At 48.0% G+C, this 25514-nt stretch overlaps 1 protein-coding gene across 4 annotated transcripts in view; it reads left to right on the top strand.

Annotated features, from left to right (window-relative positions):
- HSF2 (heat shock transcription factor 2) overlaps positions 1-25514 on the top strand; it is a 1113385-nt gene that overhangs the window by 687359 nt on the left and 400512 nt on the right. For all 4 annotated transcript variants that reach the window (XM_069606600.1, XM_069606598.1, XM_069606599.1 and 1 more), the window contains one exon: positions 10606-10872. In XM_069606600.1, coding sequence (XP_069462701.1) covers positions 10606-10872 — 267 coding nt within the window. The remainder of the gene's footprint in view (positions 1-10605; positions 10873-25514) is intronic.

The raw sequence follows: 25514 nt of genomic DNA, 5'->3' as shown, positions 1-25514 counted from the left end.
CGCCGGTTATTTTGTTAGTCCCCATTCCCATGGAGTCCCAGAAGACTCCATGGGAAAGGGGACATGGGAGCACCGGCACTGTTAACAACAATGCCGGTGCTCCCCTGAGAACTCTGTGAGCAGGTGCAGTCGCGCCCCGCAGGTCTGACCCTGGCAGGCGGGTTGGCAACCGCCCGCTGAATTGTAGTGCGCCGGTCCGGAAACAGTGCCGGTAGGCTTACCAACACCGTTTTGTCCGGACCAGCACAATTGTAATGAGGCCCAATGTTTTCTGAACCAAGGAGAGATTGGTGTTAAAGAAAGACAGTGTTTCCTAAACCGATGAGAATGTTGTGTTAAAGAAAGACTGTTACAGGACTTGTTGTCCTAACAGGAACTATGTGACTCAAGGCAAGATGCAAAGGAACGGTAAGTAAAAGAGATTATTGCCATCCAATTTAAGATTCCAAGGGAAGTGGTCCACCCTCTGCATCCAAGGACTTCCACCTTGGAGAACATTTTTGTTGGAGCTATTTTTTCTTCAGTTGTGAGGGTCAGGATAGGATGTTTTGGACACAAGGACGGATTTGTAGTTATTGACATCCCGGTGCAGACAGACTCCTTAGTTTTGGTTTGTAAGTAGGGAAAACTCTTTAGCATAGGGTCAGAGTGGCATTTTTCCAACCCATTTTCATTTAATAAATATCTTTGACAAAAACATGACAACCTTGTGTCTGACTCTCATTTCTGACACCTCACAGTACTCTAGTTTGAGGGAGGACAATGGACATGATTGCTATCGCTCTGTGGGGGTAGGAGAGGTAAGGGAAAATGAATCGGAGTATGCGTAGGTATGGGTTGCAGGATTTTGACACAGTTTTAATGTGGTGTGATAGGGTCACGTCAATGTCCATCGTGCAGCCCAGATATTTGACAATTGGAGATATACTGGGAGGGTGCCCTAGGGAGGGATGCCAGGGGTGGGTTGGGGGAAGAGGGTTGCCATTCCGCAGATCATGATCTGTTTTTCCGGGATTGAGCAGGAGATGGTTAACCGTTATCCATCGATCCATGTCAGAGAGGCAGGATGCTAGGTCCGCGTGGGGGTGGGGGGGGCGGAGACGGCCTTAGGGATTTTAAAGATGATTTGTTGATAGTCGGCATAGTTCTAGCAGGTGAGGTTGTGTGAGTGGGGAGAGGGCTCATGTAGAGGTTAAAGAAGAGAGGGGATAGACAAGCACTTTGGGGACTCAATTAATGACTGGTCGAGCGGAGGAAGTAAAATGAGGGTGGAAGGTGATTTGGTGTCTATTTGTAAGGAATGAACAGTTGGTCCACTAATCTTTGCAACCTATGGCCCCTGGGTGACCACCTGCTCCACCAGTTCTTGAAGGCTCAACTGGCTCAGTTAATTTGCACACCTTTCCCTTTGTTCTTTCTAGGTTTTCTTTTCTCATCCTTGCCCTTTTCTCCTCCTTTCAGTGTTGGCTCCTTCTCGTCTTCCTGCTCCCAGCTCCATCCTTTCCCTTCTCTGTGTAGTGTTGTACTGACGCCTTCTTTCAGCCCCCTAGGTGTGTTCTTTTAATTTTGCTTTGTGTTAGTTTTCCTCTCCTGCCTTGTCTTATTTCCTTCTTTCTCACTCTGTTCCTCCCATCTCTGTAGATGTTTCTTTTCCTACTTTCCTTCCTATTTAGTTTCCTTCTGTGCATCCTTTTTCTTCTCCCTGCATATATTTCTCATGTTCCACTATCGCCACTTTTCCTTCACACCACTCCTTCCTTTCCTCAGCGTTCCTCACACGCCTCTGTCCACCATCACTTAACTCTCACTGTGTTTTGGGTTCCTTTTAATATTCCACATGGGACAATAATTGAGTTGTGAGCAGTAAACCAATGGAAGTGGGCCCTCTGATTGGCAGTGACATGCACATCCAACAATTCTCTCATGCTTGTCTTGACTAGAGTAGCGTAGGCTGCGGCTCATCTTTAGCCAGGGAATGTAAGGTCAGTCCACCATCCTGGAGTCAGGTCGACCATACTTCATGGCTGCCTGACTGCAGGATGGTGCTGCTAAAGTGTGTAGCTGCTGGATTTCCCCAACTGTATGCTACCCTGGGTTGTGGGGCTGACTACAAGCTTTCTCGATCCTGCGTAAGGCCAGCTGCTAGGAAAGATTTTTCTTTTGGGCAACTTTCCCTCCATATTCTATGGACCCCCAAACATTTTGCTTTTGTTTTTGTCCCTGTCCTGACTTTTTAAAGGGAAGCGAAGCCTTCAGCTTCACTCCCCTGGCCTTTTGCTGATTTTCCATGTGAAACTGATCAGTCCTTCAGACTATCAGTTCTTGGAAACTGTTTCCCTTTTGTCTTTTTACTTTTTACCTGTTTGCTAACTTTTAAACAGTGAAAATAGCATTTTACAATGCAGTGCAGTGGGGATACTTTTCGGTTACTTGTAAATGTGCCTAAAGACAAGCTGGTGGCAGTAGTTACATTTTTACTATTTTTGCAGTATCTTTTAGTGTGCACATTTGCGTTTTTCCGCGTTTGGCTACTTAACGTGGCTAGTGCCCTAAAATGTCCATGGAACAAGATTTTTCGCTTGTTCTTTTGCCATATTGTATCCTGGCCTCCTTCCTGCCTTCTCAGGTCAGACAATCCCTAAAATAGTCATGATTTACCTTGGAAAGCTACTGTTTTCGCAGGCTAGTTCATGTCATTTGTGTGAGGACCCGGGAACTGGGTGGGACTGTCCGGTCCCATTCCATAACCCAGGTGCCTGGACGTCTGGTGTGCATGCATGATTGAAACCCACAGTGGTCCCTGATTGGACCATTGCTTGCTGAGTGAGTAGTGCAGATCCCTTACCATTGGTGGGCTGGGATTTGCCACCAACCAGGATTTGGGTTAAGAGGAGGAATCATGCAGCCATTCCGGCAGATGCACGTTGCAGTCAAGTATCCTGTAACAGCGACTGAAGACTCGTGGACGACTCCTGAAGAGGCCTGGCGACCTTTCCTGCTATTGCCCCGGTGAAGCCCTGCTGGACTACCTGATCTGAGAAGAACCTCTGCAGTGCTTCAACCCTTGGACTGGTGAGACCAACCAGTCTCAACGCCTTCTCGAGATACATCCGTCGGGAGCCTTCGGTATCGTCTCTAGACCACCCAGTGGACAGACTAGGTCCGTTTTGGGCTACCTCGTCTGAAGCATCGCCATTCTGCATTTTCGCCAGGATCATTGGTGGCCACCACCTCATGCTACAAGTCAGCTTCCTGCCAACTTTCAGGTTCTCAGCATCAAGGGATCTTGTCCTGAAAGGTCGTCTTTGACCGCGTCTGGATAGACACCTCCTGTTGCCTGTGTGCGGGGACTGTCGCCGGAACCAGCTTTCATCCATCTGGTAGAGTGTCCTGAAGAGGCCTGCATCTTTACCTGCTTGATTTCTTAATCAGAAAGGATTGCACTCAGCTCAGAGCTGAGTGGAATCCGCCTTGCACCTGCAGCTCCTGGGCTTCATCTACTGGATCCAACGGCGGGAAACACTACCTCGATCAAATCCCAGTCGACCTGCCTAATCACTTGTGAAAAGGTTGGGTACTCGCAATAATATTTCCAGCAACCCCTGTATCCCCTATAATAAACCTTAGGATACACTTTGGCTTATTCCATTCCACTGCTTTTTTAAACAGTTGTTCTAAAAGCTGTTCTAAAGGATCTAGTCTTACTTGTAACATTGTTGCGAAAGACTTGAACATTTTTCACCACCACAGAAACCTTTTCTACCTTTTTGTCCCCTCTCCTGAAAAGATGACACTTTTGGGCTCAAGGCCCCATTCAGGGGATTGGACTTATAAAGTTAGGGTATTATTCTTGTGAACTGGGTTTCCTTATTGCATCATTACTTACCTTCCTTTCAGGTGTTTAAGTGAATTGTATGCATTTCTACAAACCTAAGATGACTGTATTTATGTTTTATAACTGAGTGTTGTGTAATATTACTTGCTTGTTTAATTTTTCTAGTGCGTTTTGGGTCTTTAATATACTTTCTGATGCTTGTTAATCTGCTTAGAATCATATGCTGTGCATATGGTCCGACATCCAGTGGTAACCGCTGAGTATTGCATCTTGTCTTTCGAGGATCGAAAGGGGACGTCAGCATAGGCATGTTTGGAACACTATCCATAACGTGACGTGTAGTGTACCCAAAATACCTCCCGTGCCGAGGTCCCTCATATTGTTTTTTCTGCCCAGATTACTGGTCGCCCTAATGCAGAGCTCTTACATAGAGATCGCGTTATTGTCATTATTATCGACTTTGTCGTTATTTCCATTAAGTCACTTTGACTGTTGAATCCTGTGAAACAACGTTGAAGACAGCTGTGGACTTTCGACGCCTGTTGATCCCGGCGGCACTGCCGGCCTACACAGTAGGGAAAGTGGGGTTGACATATCCTTTACAAGTATGCCTTTCCTCTTTCACTCTCCTTGCTCCCTGGGTTTCGTCATCGCTCTTATTGTCTTTCGCTATGGAAAAGACGCCATTTAGGTTTTGTCCCTTGTGCAGGGCCAAATATCCTCGGAAGGACGAGCACACTCGGTGCAACAATTGTCTGCCCCTCAACCACAAAAAAGCGAGTTGCGAGACTTCTGTGCCCTAAAACACTTAAGGAGCGCCGCTTAAAGCGGTGGGCGGCCTAAGGCATGTCTCAGGCCGAATGTTCTTCCCCCGCTGTTGCAACCGTCGAAAGTAATGGGGGAACTAGCGATGACCAGTCCTCCGTGTCGGAAGCCATTCACCTAACTGCGGACCTCTCTCGGTCCACGACGCCCATCCTCGACCCCACCAGGCCTGACACAAGTCACGCTACGGGGAAAACACCCGGCTACAGGGGCGCACACGATCATAACACCAAACACACAAAGCAAGGTTCTGCTTCGGCGACTGTGTCGAAGCGTACTAAAGCGTAAACAGAACCATCGAAATCTTCGACGGGAATACTCTAATCGGCATGATTGGCAGCCTTCCCCTCAACCGCAGTCGCAGCCTGCGACTGGGCAATCCAAAGTCAAGGGCGCCAACACCAAAAGACACACGGATGTCGAAGCGCTCCAGGAGGACGCGTAGACGCGGCTTAAGGGCCAGGTGGTGATGAAATCCACCGCTCTGGTCCCGGTTAACCCCCCGGTTCATCTGGTGGCATCGAAATCTTCCGCTCAGCCTCCGGTTGTCCCAGTGGCAGCGAAATCCTCTGCTCAGTCTCGCGTTCAGCCGGTAGACCGCCCGGATTCTCCTACCATTGCCGACAGCATCGCTAGGATTACTTCTGCAGTTAGACTGAAGGAGTGGTCGAAGGAGGCAGCAAAAACACAAAGAACTGCCGAGAGACGTGTCGAAAGGTACGCCACAGCGCCCAGAAGCCTGCCAGGACTACGTTGAGAGTCCTGTGCCTTTGTCGGGCAGATTAGGGGAAAAATCTCGACACCACAGGGAGGAAGATGAACCCTTTCCCCCCCTGGACCAGGGAGAAATTTGAGGGATGTATGGACAGATTAGAAAAATGTGTGTTCTATTCTGAGGCCCTTGCTCCCAAGAGACCTTGAAGACTTTCCTTCTACCATTGTATCTAAGTTTCGAAGGACCTTGTAGGAGGAGGATCCACATGAAGTTTACTTGTGTCCTCACAGATGAAGATGTTATGGACACTTATGATCAGGATGAAGATGGCACCTTTCTGGAAAACTACATTGTGGATGATCAGACAGGTCTTATGGACAATTGGGAGGACAGCCGTCAGGTTGTTGCTCAGCCCTGGACGTCCCCTACTCCCACCCAGGACCCCGGTGTCCTGTGCATGGATTTCTCCCCCCCCCCCCCCCCCTCCACTCTGGCTCGGCAAGCCTCCCCAGTGGACGATCAGATGGCGTTCTTCACCACGCTATAGGCCAGCTATGCGGACGTCCAGTGGAACATTCTACAAGAATGCCTCCAGGAAGTGCCAGAATCTGCAAGGACCAAGTTGCTCGCCTTCATTTCCGCAGGCAAGCAGGCGAAGTGAATGTGCTCAAAAACACTCTGGACGCTGCCGAGACGGCGGGGAGAACCCTGCTACAAGGTACCTTGCTCAAGAGACCTGCATGGCTAAGGAACTCCGGTTTCAAGACAGAGACCCAAACATCACTAATTGACAAACCCGTTTAGGAAACCAACCGGTTTGGTAAGGCAGTGGACGATGCTTTGGAAACAGCCAAGAAAGAGCATGAGACACAAGTCCCTTCAACAGATTACCCATAAACCCCTCTCCTCAGAGAGGAAGCGTCTCCCGCTGGCCCTTTCGCGGGCAATCTCGTTTTTCCCAGACCCAGTATAATGCACCCAGAGGATATCGGCGTGGGAATGGTAGAGGACGAGGTTCCTGCAGATCCAGGTCCCCTCCCATGCAACCCCGTTCGGGGGGTGTATAACATCTTTCCTTATCGCATGGGAGGGGATAACAACAGACCAGTGGGTGCTAAAGGCGGTCGCCCACAGGTACTGTATCAAATTTACCGGCCACCCGAATACAGACCGCCAAGATCAAGACACCTGACGCCGGACCACCTGCAAATCCTACTGCAAGAGATGCAGATCCTTTCTAGGAAAGGACGCCATGGAAGGCGTCCCTATTCTACAGGTAAACAAGGGTATTTATTCAGTGTACTTCCTTGTACCCAAAAAGGATCTCACCATGCGCCTTGTGCTAGACTTGCCCCCAGCGAACAAGTTTGTCAAACCTCAAAAGTTTCGTATGGTCACTTTACAGGAAGTAATCCCGCTGTTGGAACAGGGGATTGCATGGCAACACTGGACATGAAAGATGCATACTTTCATATTTCAATGTTGCCAGCGCAAAGAAAATACCTAAGGCTCATGATAGAGGACAAGCAATATCAGTTCAAAGTGCTCCCCTTCGGCATTGCCTCGGCACCAAGGATGTTTACAAAGGTACTGACAGTAGCGGCAGTACACCTGCGCAGACTATCCGTCCTGGTTTCCCCTTACCTCTACGAATGGCTCATAACAGGGGATTCCTACGAAACATGCCTATTGAACACTCAGAACACAATAGACCTCTTATTCAGTCTAGGATTATCCATCAACAAGAAGAAATCCAGCCTAGACCCCAGTCAATTGAAACAGTTTCTAGGGGCTCTAATTCGGATGAAACACGGCCTCAGTATGAAGCCAGTTGGGTAGTGACTGTACGCTAAGCCATGCCGCTGTTAGGGATGATGGCATCCTGCATTTACTTCGTTCCTCACGCGCATCTGCGCATGCGTCCCATGCAAGAGTGGCTCAACAGCCAGTGGTGTCAGGCCAGCAGACAATGGGAAGATCTGGTAGTTGTCTCGCCAGCCCTCGTTCTCTATCTGCAGTGGTGGTCGAGGGAAAAACTCTTGAAGGGGAAGAACTTCACCACCCCCGCAGTAGAAGCCACTCTAACGACCGCCGCATCACTCACAGGGTGGGGAGCTCATCTGCTTCACCAGACGTGCTCAGCGTGTGGTCCCCACAAGTAGCGTCCAACCACATAAATCTGTTGGAGCTATTAGCGGTTTTCAAAGCACTGAAAGCCTTTCAGACACAGTTACAGGGGAAAACAGTCCTGATCTGGACAGACAGCACCACAGCCATGTACTACCTGACCAAACAAGGGGGCACACACTCTTCAGGACTGTCCAAGCTGTCCCAAAACATTTGGATATGGGCTCTCAACACACAGGATGTGACTCAATCTTCTGGCAGACTTGCTCAGCAGAGATTTCTCACTGCCCGTAGAGTACGTATGGCGACTACACGAAGACATCGTCTTCAACGTTTTCGCAGAATGGGGTTTCCCAGAGATCGACTTGTTTGCAACTCTGGAGAACGCTCAATGCCAAGATTACTCCTCCAGGTACCCACAAAACCGCTCCAAGGGGAACGGGCTCTGGATAACATGGTCAGGGAAATTTGTTTACGCTCCCCCCTCCCCGACTCCCTTACTCAACAAGATCAATGCCATATCATATCGTGCACAAGATGCACCAAGAACCAGTGACCATGATATTGTTGGCCCCCATGTGGGCCCGCCAACCCTGGTTCTCACATCTGTTGGTGATGTCCCTCTCCCCACCGATGAAACTGCACTGCCCGTAGAACATGTTGTCTCAGGACATGGGAGAGACACTGCACCCATGCCTGTGAACTCTGAACTTAGTGGCCTGGCTCCTGAGGTCATAGAGTTTGGACACCTTCCATTCCCTGAGTATGGACATACTCAGGGAAGCGAGAAAACCCAACACCCGATACTGCTGTTCCAGTAAATGGAAATGCTTTATTATCTGGTGTAATGCCAACAGCGTCAATCCCATTGACTGCTCTCCTACTCGCATTGTATTCTATCTGACCCACTTACTGGATTCAGGCCTGGTTTTTAATTCCCTCAAGGTTCACCTAGCTGCTCTCTCAGCCTACACTATGTCACATCAAAAGGTGTTTGTGGTGGAAAATACCATTTATCAATGCTTTCATGGAAGGGGTTAAAAGGATTCATCTCCCCATTTCAAACCCAGCTCCCGGATGGGACTCAAATGTGGTTCTGACTATACTCATGGGGTCCCCCTTTGAGCCTTCGTACAAGGCAAGACTAAAAAACCTTACCTATAACACAGCCTTTCTAGTGGCTATCACTTCTATTAGAAGGGTTAGTGAACTACAGGCCCTTTCAGTACTTGACCCTTTTGTTACTGTTCAGAGATAAGGTGGTACTGCGCAATCACCCTCGATTTGCGCCTACATTTTTTTCCAAGTTCCACGTGAACCAATCAATAGAACTGGCCACTTTCTTCCAAAACCCCACTAACATGGTTGGAAGGAGCCTACACATGTTAGATGTGCGCGGGGCAGTCATGTTTTACCTGGAAAGAACAAAACCACTGAGGAAAACGAACCAATTTTTTGTTTCACTGGCAGCTGGCAGAGAAGGGGATCCTGTCTCTAAGTCCGCTATCTCAAGGTGGATAGTCAAATGCATCACACTTTGTTACACTCTTGCTAAGAGAGAACTGCCCTTCAAGCCTAGAGTACATTCTACTCTGGGCAGTGGGGCTTCCATACCATTAATTGCAAATGTTCCCCTAGAGTCCATTTGCAAAGCGGCAACCTGGACTTCTGTACACACCTTTACAACACACTATTGCCTAGACACTCATTCTAGGTCTGATTCTCAGGTGGGACAAGCAGTACTAAGACATCTTTTCACTACTGTTTCTTCTCACAACCCTCTTCCAACTCCGTGTACTGCTCGTTAGTCTATGCACAGCATGTGATTCGAAGCAGATTAAAAAGCATCATAAGACTTGCATTACTTACCGTATAGCATTTCTGATGATTGTATCCTCTTAGAATCACATGCGCCCATCCTTCCTCCCTGATCGGGGATATACGTCTTACTACTTTCTCTCTTTTATGTACTCACTCACGTTAGCCTTGGGCTCCCTCATGGCAGAAAAAATACAATCGGAGGGACCTCGGCGCGTGAGGGATTTTGGGTACACTACACGTCCCGTTAGGGATAGTGTTACAGACACGCCTATGCCGATGTCCCCTTTCGATCCTCGGAAGACCAGATGCAATACTCTGCTGTTACCACTGGATGTCGGACCATATGCACAGCATGTGAATCTAAGCAGATACAATCATCAGAAATGCTATTATGGTAAGTAATGCATGTCATTCATGTAGTTCGCTCTGTGGACTCATTGTGTACCCCTGACCACACTCACTCCTGAAACTATGCCTTGACCACTCTACAATCTTACCTTGATTGGGTTTGACTAACCCCTCGAGATCCCCTGTTCACTATAACTAGGGTGGCCTCCTGAAATCTGTTCACAAGGCACGATTTTAGAAACCCAACTTAACAGCAACCTGTGGTTCTTCCCTCAAACACGGCTTGCACACTTGTTGCCCATGGATACTGAATAACTGTGCTGGATCACCATGGTTGACAAGGAAGGTCCACGGACATGGGGTTCCCGAGCTGTGGGTGTGTATGTCCAAATGTTTCTAATTTGTCTTCTATATCTCTGGTACTATAAAGAGGTGGGTCTTGGGTCTTCTGGTTCCGTGGTACACAAGGGTAGGGATGGGATGGAGGCTCTGGGGGTACTCTGTATTTGTTCTTCAGGGTCAGCATCACAGAGTGGTCGTCAGTTCCCATGCCCTAGCCTCCTAAGTGCCAAAGCCATTGTCCACAAAAGTGACTTTTAGTAGTAATGTTATCATGTACATATGGGTAAAATAAAAGCAAATAGACCCCTGCTTGCACTTTTATAACAAAGTGCACATCTAAGGGACTTAAATTAAAGTCTTGTTGGAGTCGAAATGCAGTACATGTTGAGCAATGTTTGTTTAGATTATTCCTAAGACTTTTGTATTCCTTTCTTTAGACCGTTTTTTGTTCACCTCAACTTTGTGGAGATCTTTCTCTATTCACTGGTTGGTGCTCCAAACTTTGTTTAAAGGGCATTCAATCAGAGTTATCTGCTACTCCTATCCAATGCCATATTTAGTGCAGCTTCCACTTTATTTCTCTCTTTAACAGTCCAAGTCATGTCCCTGAGATTGTCCTTGTCGAGGATGATGAAGAGTATGTGGATGGCATAGTTATACAAGACGACGAGTTAGAGTGTGAAGATAACCTTATTCCAGCCTCTGATGAGACCAGCCCACTGCTACCTGGGGAGACGGAGCTAGACAGCAGCTTATCCTCACTAACTTCAGAAGACCCTGTCACAATGATGGACTCTATCCTCAATCAGAATGCGGTAGAAAGTGGCGCAGTTTCACAAATCCTGAATCATCTCGGAAAGTAAGTGTGTAAACCTTGAAGCCTAAGCTAGATTGTCATAGCATTCGATTTTTCATGTGCAGGAATTATTTTGTTTGATTCTAAAAATTGTGTATTTGTCGTTGGTGCTGCTGTTTTAGATGAACTTTAAGTTGTATGGTCAAATCAGAAAGCAAACAATTTGGGACAGACTCTTAGGTGTTGCATGTTTGATAGTTTTCACTTAAGTAGTTTTACATGGCGTTTTCTTTTTTATTTTGTACATGAAAAGTAAGACTTTTCACTATATACTTTGGGCAGATGTTCATAACAGTGATGTAATTTCAAGCATTAGCAAAAAAAATAATATACACTCGAACATCATCATTTTGCCTCCAATATCTTGGTCCTCAAACTCTAACTGCCAGAACAAGAGGCATCGTGACCCAACTACCGCCTCAACGGTCTTGATGCTTCTGATTTCCAGTCACTCAAAGCTATGTGGGGGAAAAAGTGTTGGGGAGTTGTTCAGTATAGGTTGTGGGATGTATAGGTTGTGGGAAATGGGAAAACCGGACAGATGGTTATGGGTTAGTTATGGATGGGAAAGGCGAGGAGTATAGGAAGATAGTGCTCCTTGACTCCTCTGCGTTTTCTTTTTGTTCTGAACACACGCTCACACTGATGGTCAATGTCTTGCATTACCAGGTTTGTTTCACATCCCACTGATTTGTACTTAGTACATTAGTCAATGTGCTTCATCACATTCATTCTAATGGATGCCTTCCTCCAACGATTACACATCTATGGTATCCATCTCGTAGCTCAGCTGCACTTCTGAAACTTTTCAGTCACCATGAGGCGCATCGCAACTCTACTTCAACTCAGCTTGATACCTCTAGTCTCCCAGCACTGTTTATGATGTTGGGGGTGTGGGGAATAGTGGTGCAGCGATCCCCACAAGAGACTGAACCCGGACTGCCTGATGGCAGTGGTGGGGCTGCGCGCTGGAGCAGGGCAGCGACAGCAGTGATGCAGCTCACGGCACGTGGAGAACAATGGGGTATCCACCCCTCAGCATGCCTGTGCTGGAGCACAGGGAGCCTGCATGGTGGCATGCTCTGCTCGGAGGGTTGGAACCGGATTAGAGACACTGGCACAGAGGCATTGCAGGACCTCGGTGGAAAGACACTACCCTTTTCTTTCGGCCGTGTTAGCACATGTCCAGGATGTTTACAACACCATAGAATATATGGGAAGACCCTGGTTTGAATTCCCTAAGAGGAACTTCTAGGAATGTAAGATTGCACCTAAATTAATAAAATAAAAACCTGAGCCCCAAGTAGCGGACAAATAATATTTAAAAGAGAGGCCTGGGATAAAAGAAGATTAAATAAAATGAAATCGTGATAAAAACAGAAGTCCAAGTGGCCAATCAGGAGAGAGAACCTAACACGAGGACCATAGTGGAAACACCCTGCCAGCCACTCCTGTAAACAGGGCTTTCCTTCAATTAGCAGCCAACAGGATGCAGAGTTGTCGTGTAAAATTAGAACCAGCTCACTCTGAACTTGACTCAGTCAAGGACCGGTTTCCTGTACTTGGCTCCAGATGCTGGTGAAGGGAAGAAGAGCTGTATCCTGAAGGGGTTGCTGCCTGGGTGAAGGAGCCTGGACTACCATAGAGCACTGCCTTCCTGAAGAGCCTAGAGGTAACTGATTGACCTAGCGGGAAGGATGGACGTACCCCTGCAGCCCCACCAAAGCCTAAAAGGTTGGAGAATGGGCCTGCCCGTGAAGCTTGGGAAGAGGCTAAGGAAACACCTTGATAAGGCCCTTGTAGAGACCAAGACAGAAGTAAGTCACTGAAGAGGAGATGGGGAAAGCAAAGATAAAGTGAAAAGGGGCACCAAATAAGAGGTGATAATACCCCATGGAGGGGGGGGGTAAGAGAGAGAAGCCAAGAGAGACTTACACCAACCCCTGGAGGAAGACTGGAGATGGTCAAACCCCATGAGAGGAAGACTGGGTAAGGGCAACTAGGAGAATGGGCCTGTAAGTGCTTTCAATCCGGAACACACCCAAGTCACACCCAGCATGTAGTGCGCAAATGAAACCCTTATTTATTTTTAACTATAAATTCAATATTCTGAACGATATACCACTCGTATCACACCCTTCTCCTGAGACCCTCCCCCCGGTCACATTGAACCAGGAATCAGACTGGTTTGCAAAGGTAAATATTTATTTATGTATTTAGAATTTAAATCACAATATATTGTAATAGGTAAACAATCACCAATCGGGTCACAGAACACTGAATAATATCTTTAATACACTAGGAATCAAGTAATGAGCACCAAAACAAATGCAGCACAGACAAGAATACCTTAGTGTTGGTTTGTAACAGATGGCACTATGGTTAAGGGTTCCCCCTTCAACACCCCTCAACCCCCTAATAGGCATTAAATAGATGTGAGGAGAGAGCATGTATTCAGGAATAGCACAAATCAAACAGAATATCAGTCCCACCTTCCCCCTTCAAACACAGGAGAAAAATGGAATTGACTTTTCAGTTGTCAGAATGGCTTTGAAATTGACTTTGGAATTGGCTGAGCAAAAACACCAAATGTGGCCAAAAATACTTATATTATTATAAATTCCTATGGGAGCTGCTTTGAACATTTACACACAATCGCAAGCAATGATTTAGTTAAAAGAAAACATTTGAAATCTCAAAATCCAAGTGGGAAATAATTTAAAGCTACTTCACACGTGTAAAATTTCTCAGAATGTCAAATCGCTGCAAACTTGTCCTTGGGCGTTATTCGCTATAACTGGTCAATCGCACTGTTTTGCACTGCGGTTTTGGGTTCTATGGACAGCTAAGGATGTTAGGTACAAGTAGGAGCTGAAATTTCGTAAGTCGTTTTTGAAGAATAGGCGCGAGAATGGAAAACAAAAATGCACTTTTGAAAATGACAGATGGGTTTGATTACACAATATTATGACTATGAAAAAGCGAATGCCACAGATGGATCTTTCAGTCATGTGATCAGCGTAACCCGCCTGTTGTGGATACTCTACTTCTTCCTGGGATTTACTTTTCTTTATCAAATCAATAAGAAGTTAGGGTTTAATAACACAGATGAGAAAAGAGTCAGTGCAAAGATAGTTCTAGCAATGCTATGGTTCTGAATTAAAGATGGGATGGGTTTGAGATTGGGATCATACAATGCAGATATCTTATGGGTCGTTGTTCTTCCTATTAATACTCACAGAATAAGTTATTAAATTGGACCATCAGTTCTGGTCATGGGTTGGGTCTGCCATGGAAGGACAGCACATCAGACGAGGTACTGGATCAGCTAGGCTGGTCACCGGATTTGCATAGGATCTGCCCTTCTTGTTTGTGAATATTTCAAATCAGCTGGATAGCGAGTTCCTCAGGCAAGCCTTGTGGTAGCAAGCCAGAGATTTTGGCTAGTTCAGAAGGCCTTCTCGCACCACAGCGCTTCACTCGGTTGCAAGAATAAGTTTGAGGATTTAGGCATTGCTGGAAATCAATAGTTCTCTACTGCTGGCAAGAGTCTTGGCATCAGGATCTGGAAGGATGTTAAAGCTGGATGTAGAATGCTGGATCAGAGTGCTTCGCCAGAATCAGGAAAGCGAGTGGATCAGTGAGTCCCTAAGTGTTGTCAGCTGTCTCTTTTTATCCTTTCAAATGACATCACAAAATGGGTGTATGGGCCAGCTTAACTAAGCTTGCCCCTGTGAGCTGGGATTGGATCAAAACCTCATCTGCGCCTTGCACCTGAGTGATTGGATCAAGGCCGGATGATGTCAGATTTTATGGTTTGCTTTACAGTCCTTAGAAACCTCCCTTTAGCCACTGGTCTCAAAATCGGATTTTATCCTAAATACATATTTCTACTTTGGTCACCTCTACACAAATCACACACAAAGATTCCATATTTTATGTAGTAGCTGTTCCTCAAAATCCCGTAGCCGTGGGATCTTGTTTCAGCTTCCTACAGAATTTTGTCCCTTTTGTCATGAACACAATTTCTAAACTTTCTGCAACTTTCCACAAATGTGCGTGTTTACCATAGGGATGTGTGTGTAAAGTTTTACCATTTTATATTGCCATTCCTGTCCAGAACATGTTACACAGTTCTACCGCCTCTTGAAACGTACAGCCAAAAATTAGACTAACAGATCTGTCCTTTGTATATTTGTCACCACTTTGAATCACAAGTTATGAGTCTTTAAAAATTGCTCATTGTTCATGCTTAACAGCATATGGTCCTGCCCCTTTGTCTCTCCCTGCAGTCCAGGAGCAGCCCCCTCCCTTGGGGAGTCCCTTCCAGGAGCAGTTTATGACCCCTTTCACACCTCAGTTTCCTGGGCTGAAGGCTCTGTTATTGTTCATTCTCTTTCTGTAGACAAAAGTCTGGGCTAACCCACAATTATCTACCAGTGAGATTCTGCTGAGAGGACTTCCCCTCCCCTTGGAAGAAACCTGTTTTTCCACTTCCAAAGGGTTGCAGCTCAGCCAGGCTAATTTATTCTTAATTAAAAATCCAGCAAAAACCAAACTTGTTACATCAAATCACATGCATTACTTTCTTAGGCTTTAAATCTGTGGGATCACAAACACAACTGAGATATGTATTCCTTTTAGCAACAATCCTTTTATGTTTGCTTATCCGGCAGACTTTTAGTTTAAATACTTTGAAGTTTCATCAGGAGCTCATCTGACAGCTGTCATTCACAGGTAGCCCATGGTACTGCACACAGATTTTGACAGGGGCTGTCAGTTTACGGACAATCCAGTTTTTCTGAAGAAATGTTTTACTCTTTACACTTTAGGACTTTATTTCTGATGTTTGTTAATCTGCTAAGAATCACATGCTGTGCATATAGTCTGACATCCAGTGGTCACCGCAGAGTATTGCATCTCGTTTTTCGAAAGTCAAAAGGGGACGTCGACATAGGCGTGTCTGTAACACTACCCCTATAGTGACGTGTAGTGTACCCAAAATCCCTCGCACGTCGAGGTCCCTCAGATTGTTTTTTTCCACCCAGAATACTGGTCGCCTTAAGTGGAGCTCGTGTAGAGACATTGCCATTGTCCCCTCGACCCCTGGTCGATTTTGTTTAACTGTTAACTAACATCACCTCCAGCCCTCTTTCTACGGCCCTTCCACATCTCCACCGAGACCAGATCTTAGACGGATGGTGATTTTTGACAGACGGTGTTCTTATCGGTGCTGCCGACCACGTGGCCTGGCCTCGCCGGCCTAGACAGTGGGGTCGGGGTGGGCATTTCTGTCTCATATTAGAATGCCTTTCCCTTTCTCCCCCCTTTCCGTCCGGGTCGTTGTCACTTGTTACGACCCCAGCTATGGAGTGGACTCCTTTTAGATTTTGCCCCATCTGTAAAGGCAAATTCCTGTGGCAGGACAAGCACAGGTGGTGTCACCGCTGCTTGCCCCTCGAGCACAACGAAGCTGGTTGTGCGGCCTGCAAGCTCCTTCGTCAGAAAACTCTGAAGGAACGCAGGGTTAAAACGTGGGCAGCCTACGGGATGTCCAAGGCTGATTCCTCACCCGCCGCCGCGGCTGCTGAATGTGACGAGGGTGATAGTGATGATTCAACCTCCATAGCGAAGGTTGTTGACCCCCCCCCCGACGGAGCGCTCTCGCTCCATGGCGTCTGTCCCCGGCCCCGAAAGGCACAGCTCTGGCCCTGCTTTGGGGGATGTACACCCCGGCAACGCTGATGGACAATTACACGTCACAAAGCACACAACCCCCGGCCATTCCTCGAGTAAGTCGAAAAAGGCCTCTGCGCCAACGGGGACGCCGGCACAGCCGCTGGTCCCCGCCGACCACAAGGGTCGGCAGCCCTCCCTGCAGCCGCATTCGCGCCTAGCGACTGGGCCGTCGAATACAAAGGGCGCTACCCCTAAAGTATCATCCGTCGAGGCGCATCGCAGGAAGGCGCCCGTCGACATCAAAGTTCCGGCTCCGCCGAAGGCAGCTCCGCACAATCAACTCCCGGCTGGGAAGTTGGTCGCCAAGAGCATCGCAAGGATCGTCTCCAACGACGCTCAGATGCGGCTGGCGAAAGATTCGCCAAAGCCTGTGGAAAGAGTCAAGGAGACACCGAGACCTAGCGAAGGTGCGACAGGAGCGCCGGAACCCTCCCCTAGGTCGAAGGAGTGACTCAGAGACACTACTCCACCGTCAGGCCCGCGGGACGGCTTCTCGGAGGGTGACCGGGAGGGGTTTCCTCCTCCTTGTGGGAGAAATCTCGACGCCTGGAGGCGGAGGAACAAGCCTTTCCGCCCCTAGACCGTTCTGTGTCTTCCCATTGGACCAGGGAGAGATTTGAGACCTGTATGAACAGGCTGGATAGGTTTGTTTCCCCTTTCTGAGCAGACTACACCTAAAGGGCCAAGGGATGAAAGCCCTCAGGACCCTCTAGCCAAGGTTCCAAGACTTTTTGACCCCGAGGAAGAGGAACTGTACACATATGACCTCACTGAAGATGATCTTCATGTCGACACTCAGGACGATGATGAATTAATGGATACTGAGGACCTACAAGATCCTGTAGGGGGCTTTGAGGCAGACCCCGACATATGTGACCCACAGCCATGGCAGTCCCCTGGGGAGTCAACTGACCCTGATGCTTTAGATCTGGCCTCTCCACAGACTACTCCTGTTAGGGAGCCTTCGCCTGTGAACGATCAGCCCACGTTTAATGTCATGCTACGCAAAGCGGCTGCACATTTTCAGATCCATATGGGGGAGACTTCCCCCCGAGGTTGAGTTTGTGGAGAAAATCATCGAAGAAAAGCCACCGGCTAGCCAGGCCATTCCTCTCCTCGCCTCCATCAAGAGACGCCTCGTTCCCTCTGTCTACACCAGCCTAAGTCAGGGGTGTTAACCCACGGATTGAGAAGCTCTTTACCCCTTCCCCCCTCGGCTCCTCCATATATTAGGGGTCATTCCATCCCAGATTCTCTGGTGGTGACCACCACAAGGAAGAGGGCGTGGGTTCCTCTGTCCACCAGCAAAGCACCCCCTGATAACAAAGGGAAGAAGCTCTATGCCCTCAGAAAGAGGGTAAATACCTCCCTTTTGCCTAGTTACGCTGATGCCCAATGGGGCATGTTGTGCGAAGGCCTACAGGAGGGCCCTGAGCCTTTTCGCACCCGTCTCTTGGCCACTGTTACTGAAGGCACTCAAGTGAACCAGAGCATCATTAGAAATACTTTAGATGCTGCGGAAACGGCTGGGCGTTCTTTAGTCCAGGGCGTACTCCTTAAAGGGCATGCATGGCTTAGGAACTCCCGAGTTCAAGCCAGAGACCCAGGCATCCCTCATTAAGAAACCCCTGGAGGATTCCCAACTTGTTTGGAAAGGCGATGACGCCCTGGAAACAGCGAAAAAGGAGCATGAAACCTTGAAGACCCTTGACCAGATCACAAGACCCTCCAATAGGCGCGGATATGGCAATAGGCACCTTTTTCAAGGCCAATGCCAACCTCAGCAACAGTATACCTCAGGCAGCAACTAGTCTTCCCCTCAAGAAACCAGTGGTTACAACACGCCGTATGCCCAGAGAGGCCAGCGTCGTGGCAAAGGAAGTGGTCGGGCCCTACTCCTAGAAGCTCCCCAGCCACCATCACTAAATGACCCGACAATTCGGGTCCCCTCCCCTCCCACCCCTCCCCGGTCGGGGGCCAGTTAACAACTTTTCTCCACGCATGGGAGCGGATTACCACAGACCGTTGGGTACTGTAAACAATAGCCACGGTTACTGTATCGAGTTCAACCGGTCCCCGACATTCAGACCTCCAAAGGGAAGACGTCTCACATCAGAACACCTTGGAATCGCTGCTGCAAAAAGGAGCCATAGAGGTTGTGCCTCTGTCACAGGTAAAGGAGGGTATTTATTCAGTGTACTTCCTTGTACCCAAAAACGATCCAACCATGCTCCCTGTAATAGATCTGCGCCCAGCGAACAAATTTGTAAAACCTCAAAAATTTCGTATGTTGACTTTGCAGGAGGTAATCCCCCTGCTCTCACAGGAGGATTACATGGCAACACTGGACATGAAAGATGCATACTTTCATATTTCAATGTTACCAGCGCACAGGAAATACCTCAGGTTCATGATAGAAAGGCAAACACTATCAGTTGAAAGTGCTACCCTTCGGCATAGCCTCACTGCCAAGGGTATTCACGAAGGTACTGGCAGTGGCAGCGGCACATTTGCGCAGGTTGTCCATTCCGGTTTATCCTTACCTCGACGACTGGCTCATAACAGGGGATTCTTACGAAACATGCTTCTCAAATACCCAGAAGACTATAGACCTCTTGTTCCACCTGGGCTTCTCCATCAACGAGAAGAAGTCCAGTCTAGACCCCAACAAAGTCAAACAATTCCTAGGGGCTCTAATTCGAACAAGGGATGGCCTTGTCTTCCCCTCCAACGAGAGGGTCCAAAACATGCTGTTTCAGATCCCTCAATATGTAGCCGGTCGAGAGGTGACGGTACGCAAAGCCATGCGGTTGCTAGGAATGGTGGCGTCCTGTATTTACTTGGTTCCTCACGCGCGCCTGCGCCCAATGCAAGAGTGGCTCAACAGCCAATGGTGTCAGGCCAGCGGACAATGGGATGATCTAGTAGTTGTCTCGCAAGCCCTGGTTCTCTTGCTGCGGTGGTGGTCGAAGAGAGAACCTCGTGAAAGGGAACTCCTTCACCACGCCCGCAGTGGAAGCCGCTCTAACCACAGACGCATCCCTCACAGGATGGGGGGGGGGCTCACCTGTCTCATCAGACTGCGCACAGGGTTTAGACCTCAAGTGTGGCATCCAACCATAAAAACCTACTGGAATTGCTGGCGGTCTTCAAAGCACTAAAGGCATTCCAGACACATGTCCCAGAACATCTGGAAGAGGACTCTCAAACACAACATGTTCCTGTTAGCACAACATGTACCAGGGGAACTCAATCTTCTGGCAGACGGACTCAGCAGAGACTTCCCTCTGCCCGCAGAGTACGAATGGCGCTTACACGGAGACATCCTCTCCAACGTTTTCGCAGAATGGGGCTTCCCAGAGATCGTCTTGTTCGCAACTCTGGAAAACGCCGAAATCCAAGATTACGCCTCCAGGTACCCGCAGAACTGCTCCAAGGGAAACGGACTCTGAATAACATGGTAAGGGAAATTTGTCTACGCTTATCTCCCCTCCCCCCCCCCCACCCCGACTCCCCTTCTCAACAAGATAGTGCACAAGATGCACCAGGTACCAGTTACAATGATACTGGTGGCCCCCATGTGGGCCCGCCAACCCTGGTTCGCTCATCTGATGGAGATGTCACTATCTCCTCCGGTGAAACTACCATGCCCGTACAACATGTTGTCGCAGGACAGGGGCCTGATGCTGCACCCATGCCCGCAGACCCTGAACTTGGCAGCCTGACTCCTGAGGTCATAGAATTTGGACATTTGCAGCTCCCTCAGAGATGCATGGACATTCTCAGGGAGGCAAGGAAACCGAACACTCGTTACTGCTACTCTAGTAAGTGGAAACGTTTGTCATCTGGTGTAACTCAAAGAGCATCAACCCCGTTGACTGCTCTCCCACACATATTGTTTTATACCTGACTCACTTACTGGACTCAGGTTTAGTCCTCAATTCCATTAAAGTTCACCTAGCCACACTCTCCGCCTACACTACGTCACAACATAAGGTGTAATGGTGGAAAGTTCCAGTTATTAAAGCCTTCATGGAGGGAGTGAAAAGAATTCACCCTCCTATTTCTAACCCAGCTCCCGGATGGGACCTGAATGTCGTGTTAACCAGGCTAATGGGCTCCCCCTTCGAGCCCATGCATAGAGCAAGCCTTAAGGATCTCACTTATAAGACTGCTTTTTTAATAGCTATCGCCTCCATTAGGAGAGTGAGTGAACTACAAACGCTCTCTATATTAGACCCCTTTGTAACGGCTCACAAAGATAAGGTGGTTCTACGCACACACCCTAGGTTTGCACCTAAATTAATTTCAAAGTTTCATGTCAACCAGTCTATAGAACTACCAACGTTCTTTCAAAACCCTTCAAACTTGGGAGAGAAGAGCCTGCACACACTGGATGTGCGCAGGGCTGTCATGTTTTATATGGAAATAACTCGTCCACTAAGAAAGACTAATCAGTTCTTTGTCTCAGTGGCGGCAGGAAGAGAAGGGGATGCAGTTTCCAAATCCACTATCTCTAGATGGATTGTCCAGTGTATCACTCTTACACTCTTGCTAAGAGAACTGCCCTTCAAGCCTAGAGCACATTCTACTCAAGGCACTTGGGCATGCTTAGCATTCATTGCAAATGTTCCCCTTGAGTCCATTTGTAAAGCGGCAACCTGGAGTTCTGTACACACCTTTAAAAAACACTATTGTCTAGATGCTCATTCTAGATCTGATTCCCAGGTGGGACAAGCAGTACTAAGACATCTTTTCTTTACTGTTCCTTCTCACAACCCACCTCCAACTCCGGGTACTGCTTGCTAGTCTATGTACAGCATGTGATTCTAAGCAGATTAACAAACATCAGAAGACATGCATTACTTACCGTAAAAGCATTTCGGATGGTTGTATCTGCTTAGATTCACATGCATCCACCCTTCCTCCCCGCTCGGATGGAAGGAACATAGACGTCTTATTACATTCTCTCTTTTCTGTACTCACTCACGTTAGTCATAAGGCTTCCTCATTGCAAAAAAATACAATCAGAGGGACATCGACACATGAGGGATTTTGGGTACAATACACGTCACTATAGGAATAGTGTTAGACACGCCTATGTCGACTTCCCCTTTCGACTTTCGAAAAACAAGATGCAATTCTCTGCGGTGACCACTGGATGTCGGACTATATATCCACAGCATGTGAATCTAAGCAGATACAACCATCAGAAATGCTTTTACGGTAAGTAATGCATATCATATTCGCCATGCTTCATAAAATGACATGAATTTGAGTACCAAGCAAGATTTTAAATTTTGAGAAGTGTTGTGTATATGCATTTATGGAGTTTTTAGCAACCATGCAAATGTCCTTTATAGGCGCATTTTGGAGTTTCATTTGCAAAGCGCTGCTTCTCTCTCTGCACTCTGTTTGCTGGTCATGGAATCCACGGGCACATTTTCTGTAGTGTGTGCTGTATCCCACCACACATGCACCATGGGTGACAGGTTGTGCATCCATCTTTTTGTGTGTTTGAGAACGCGTTTTTTTGTAGGTCTGGTTGGGGCAACTTACAAAATAACCAAACGAGAACCAGAAAAAGAGAGGTACGAATTAACCAGAGGACTGCAATGGGGAACCAAAGAGCAGGACCCAGCTGTTCCCTCGCTTAAGAGGGAACAAAATGGGACCTGCAAGGCAACTACAGGTCCCATTTTGAGTTTTCGCATGAGCCCCCCTGTTGCTTGTCTACCCAAGCAGGCCTGGAAGAAGGACATTAAGTTAATTTTAACCCCAACACTTTTCCATTTAAGGGAAGGAATTTTAAGTTAATTTCCTCATTTCACCCTTTGATTTAACCATTCTGACAACTCACTATTTTAGGAGCATTTGGTTCAGGAAACCTTTATATTAAGTTGAGGATTAGTTGTGACATGCAAATTTACCTTGGGGTTTTTAGTACTTTGGGCACCTGTTTGACTTCATAGGTGAAGTGTACCTTACACTTGTGTTTATTCACACAGGGCTGGACTGCTACATCATTTGTGTTTGAACACTCCGCTTTATTTATCAAACCCTGTTTTGTATTGCACTTGCTTAATGAGTTTTCTTTGAAAAGACCCAAAGTCGGAGGCCCCTCTCTTCACTATGTCATCAAAGGGGCCATCATATATCGAGGCGCCCCAACCCGTGGCCTTAGTTCCTTTTTTCTGTGCACTCTGCCTGCTTCAGGATCACTGCTTTGTTTTGTGCCATGCCAAATCCCACAAAGTCCTCAAGTTTCAAGCTTTGCACTGAATGCAGACTGCAGATGTCCATTTTGGACCCCCGCTGGATTTGTCTCTCCTCTCTTAGGGAGGGACGCGAAATAGAAAAATGCAGGCAGTGTCTGTCAATGCAGCATAAGACACTTCAGAAGCAGGTTGCATAGCGATTTACCTTTTTCCATAAGGAAAATTGTCGCTGGGCACAAAGCGATGTCCCAACATCTTTGCCAAGGCCTTGAAGCTGACTGCTTCTCTGCTGGTGGCACAGTCATGATCCATCGCACTCAGAAGGGCAGGCAGATAATCAGCTAGGGACCGTGACCGTAAGCCTTCGGGCTCGGCCACAGGCTTCCCCCATCCTCTCTGGTCAAAGAACGTTGCTGCACTAAACTGCTCCATTTGCTGATGTTGGTCTCTCGGTGTCAGCCCCCTCTACCACAGTGTTGAAGCTCCTCAAGAATATCCTCTGTTTGCTATGAGAGTAATCATGTCAAAGATGGAGGGTACATATTTGATGAGGAGGGTGATCCCATACTCTTTGGGCTGGAACCTTTGAGCACTAGGGAGGACATGCATTTCCCTGAGGAGTGTTATGATGAAGGTGGTGATTTGATGGGACTTGCTTCTAACTTGCAGTAGGCAAGTGGGTTGAACATGTCTCTGGAGACAGGTTACCTACACTAACTCCTTGAAAACCTCAGGCCCCTTCCAACATCTGATGGCAATGGTAGCGGAATCATTAGGGTTGTCGGGCTCTTCCAGACCGAAGGTCCAATTCAAACTAACAGCCATTCCTGACAAAGGTCAGCAGAGGGAGACATTACTGCCCTTTCACCCAGCAGTCCAGGCCTTGGTTTTGGAGTTGTGGTCAAAGCCAACTTCAGTCCCAACTGTGAACTGGCGAAGAAACGGACCTGTCCCCTCATATCCGGCATTTCCTTCTTCACATGCCTCCTGACAGAACAAGTAAGAGGCTGGACGCTTTGGGTCGGAAGGTTTTCTGTTCAGGCATCCGGTTTTGATCCTTGACACAGCCCACTGTGAGGCCCAAGCTATGGCTATGGTGAAAGTATTGAGGAGGTACTTTGAGTATTTTCAGATGTTTCAGTTCTTAAATGCAACTGCCACGTCCCTCGACCTGGAGGTTCAGCAGCATCAACCTGGTGCTCCCTGGGGCTGTAGCAGGAGTTTTTTACCCTTCCCTTCCGTTGCCATGAGGGGCAAGGAGCAAGCTCCTATGGGCAAGCAACACCTGAACAATCGCCCAGCCCAGAGCTAGTGACAAAGGTAATCCGAGGAGAGGTTTGTCCGCCTCACCAGCCTCTGCTGTGAAGCCCCTGTGAGGGAGACCTCCACCTCATAACCACTGTGAGGGGTGGAAATCTCCCCGTTTGACAATGGTGGCTCCCCAAGTGCTTTGTGTGGGCCTTACAGGTCCTTCACCAGAGTTATTGCCTCCAGTTTGATCAACGGCAACAAGAACAACCCCCCTGTAGCCAGTGCTTGTCCTTGACCCTCTCCTTTTGGAGGAGGTTCGTCAGCTTCTGGCAAAAGGTGCCTGTCACGACCCTCGCCCAAAACCCCCTCTGGCAAACCCATTGGCCAGTTGGAGTCAGGACTCGGGCCTCTAGAGCCTGGCATCCTCTTCCAAAACCCTCTTGGAGCCACTCCTGGCGCCTATGCCGCCAGGCTCATACACCATGAAAAACATGTGCTTGGGAACTACTTAATGTGTTGTCAGCCAACATGGAGGCATCCACATAGCTTGGTTCCAAGGAACCAAGCTATGCGGTCTAGTGTTTTGGGTGTGGTAGCCTAGGGACTACTTTTCCTGGACTATTTTGTTGGGGCTATTTAAACCACACCCGAGCAAGACAACCCGCTTCGCGTTACTTTGCAGCTTGTAACGTGACGCTCACCGTGTCCAGCTATTCCCTCGAACCTCGGAGAAGCAGAACTTGCAAGGAGACAAAAGGAACATCCTTAGCAGCAGCATCTTACCTGCAGTCTTCATCTTTAGCCACTCGCAGCTACTGAGAACAGCTTCCTCGTATCTGCACGCCTCCCGGACAGAGTGAGCTGAAAGAGGAAGATCGAGGCAACATTAAAGAAAGCAGTAGAGACATTTGCAAATTACGAACTGCTCAAAAGGCTTACCTGGCTGGTCGCCTCTCGGCTGGCACCACTCCGGACATTCCACTCGCGCTGAAGAACACAGCGACCTACAAGGAAGGAAAACACAGGTTAGCAAAGGCAAGACTTTGCAGCGCTGCGCATAGCGCTTACTTACCGCATCATAGCGTTCTTAATGCGCCATCATTTACCAGCAGGGCTCAACCAAGCCAGTTCGCTGCGCTGAAGCTCCGCATACCTAAGGGAGAAAAAAGAGACATTTTAAAGAAAGGCATGCGGGATAGCAACTAAACTAAAGAACAGCAATAAGACCTACCTGAACAATATCAAACGGGCCGGCGTCAGCAAAGTAACTGGACCGCACACACCCATGAAAGACAACGCGCCCCTGCAAAGAAGGTCGGAAGGAGAGCACGCCTAACTCTACCACAAGGTGAGGAGAGGGCGCCAGAGGGACTGAAATCATACAGGGGTGGAGGGAGAATACTTACCCCAGTCGGTCAGTCTTGAACACAGTCTTCC

Source organism: Ambystoma mexicanum, chromosome 4p (assembly GCF_040938575.1).
Source record: "Ambystoma mexicanum isolate Mex_15411 chromosome 4p, UKY_AmexF1_1, whole genome shotgun sequence".
NCBI classification, from domain to species: domain Eukaryota; kingdom Metazoa; phylum Chordata; class Amphibia; order Caudata; family Ambystomatidae; genus Ambystoma; species Ambystoma mexicanum.
The sequence above is the reverse complement of the archived record's forward strand: the minus strand, read 5'-3'. Positions and strand labels throughout refer to the sequence as shown.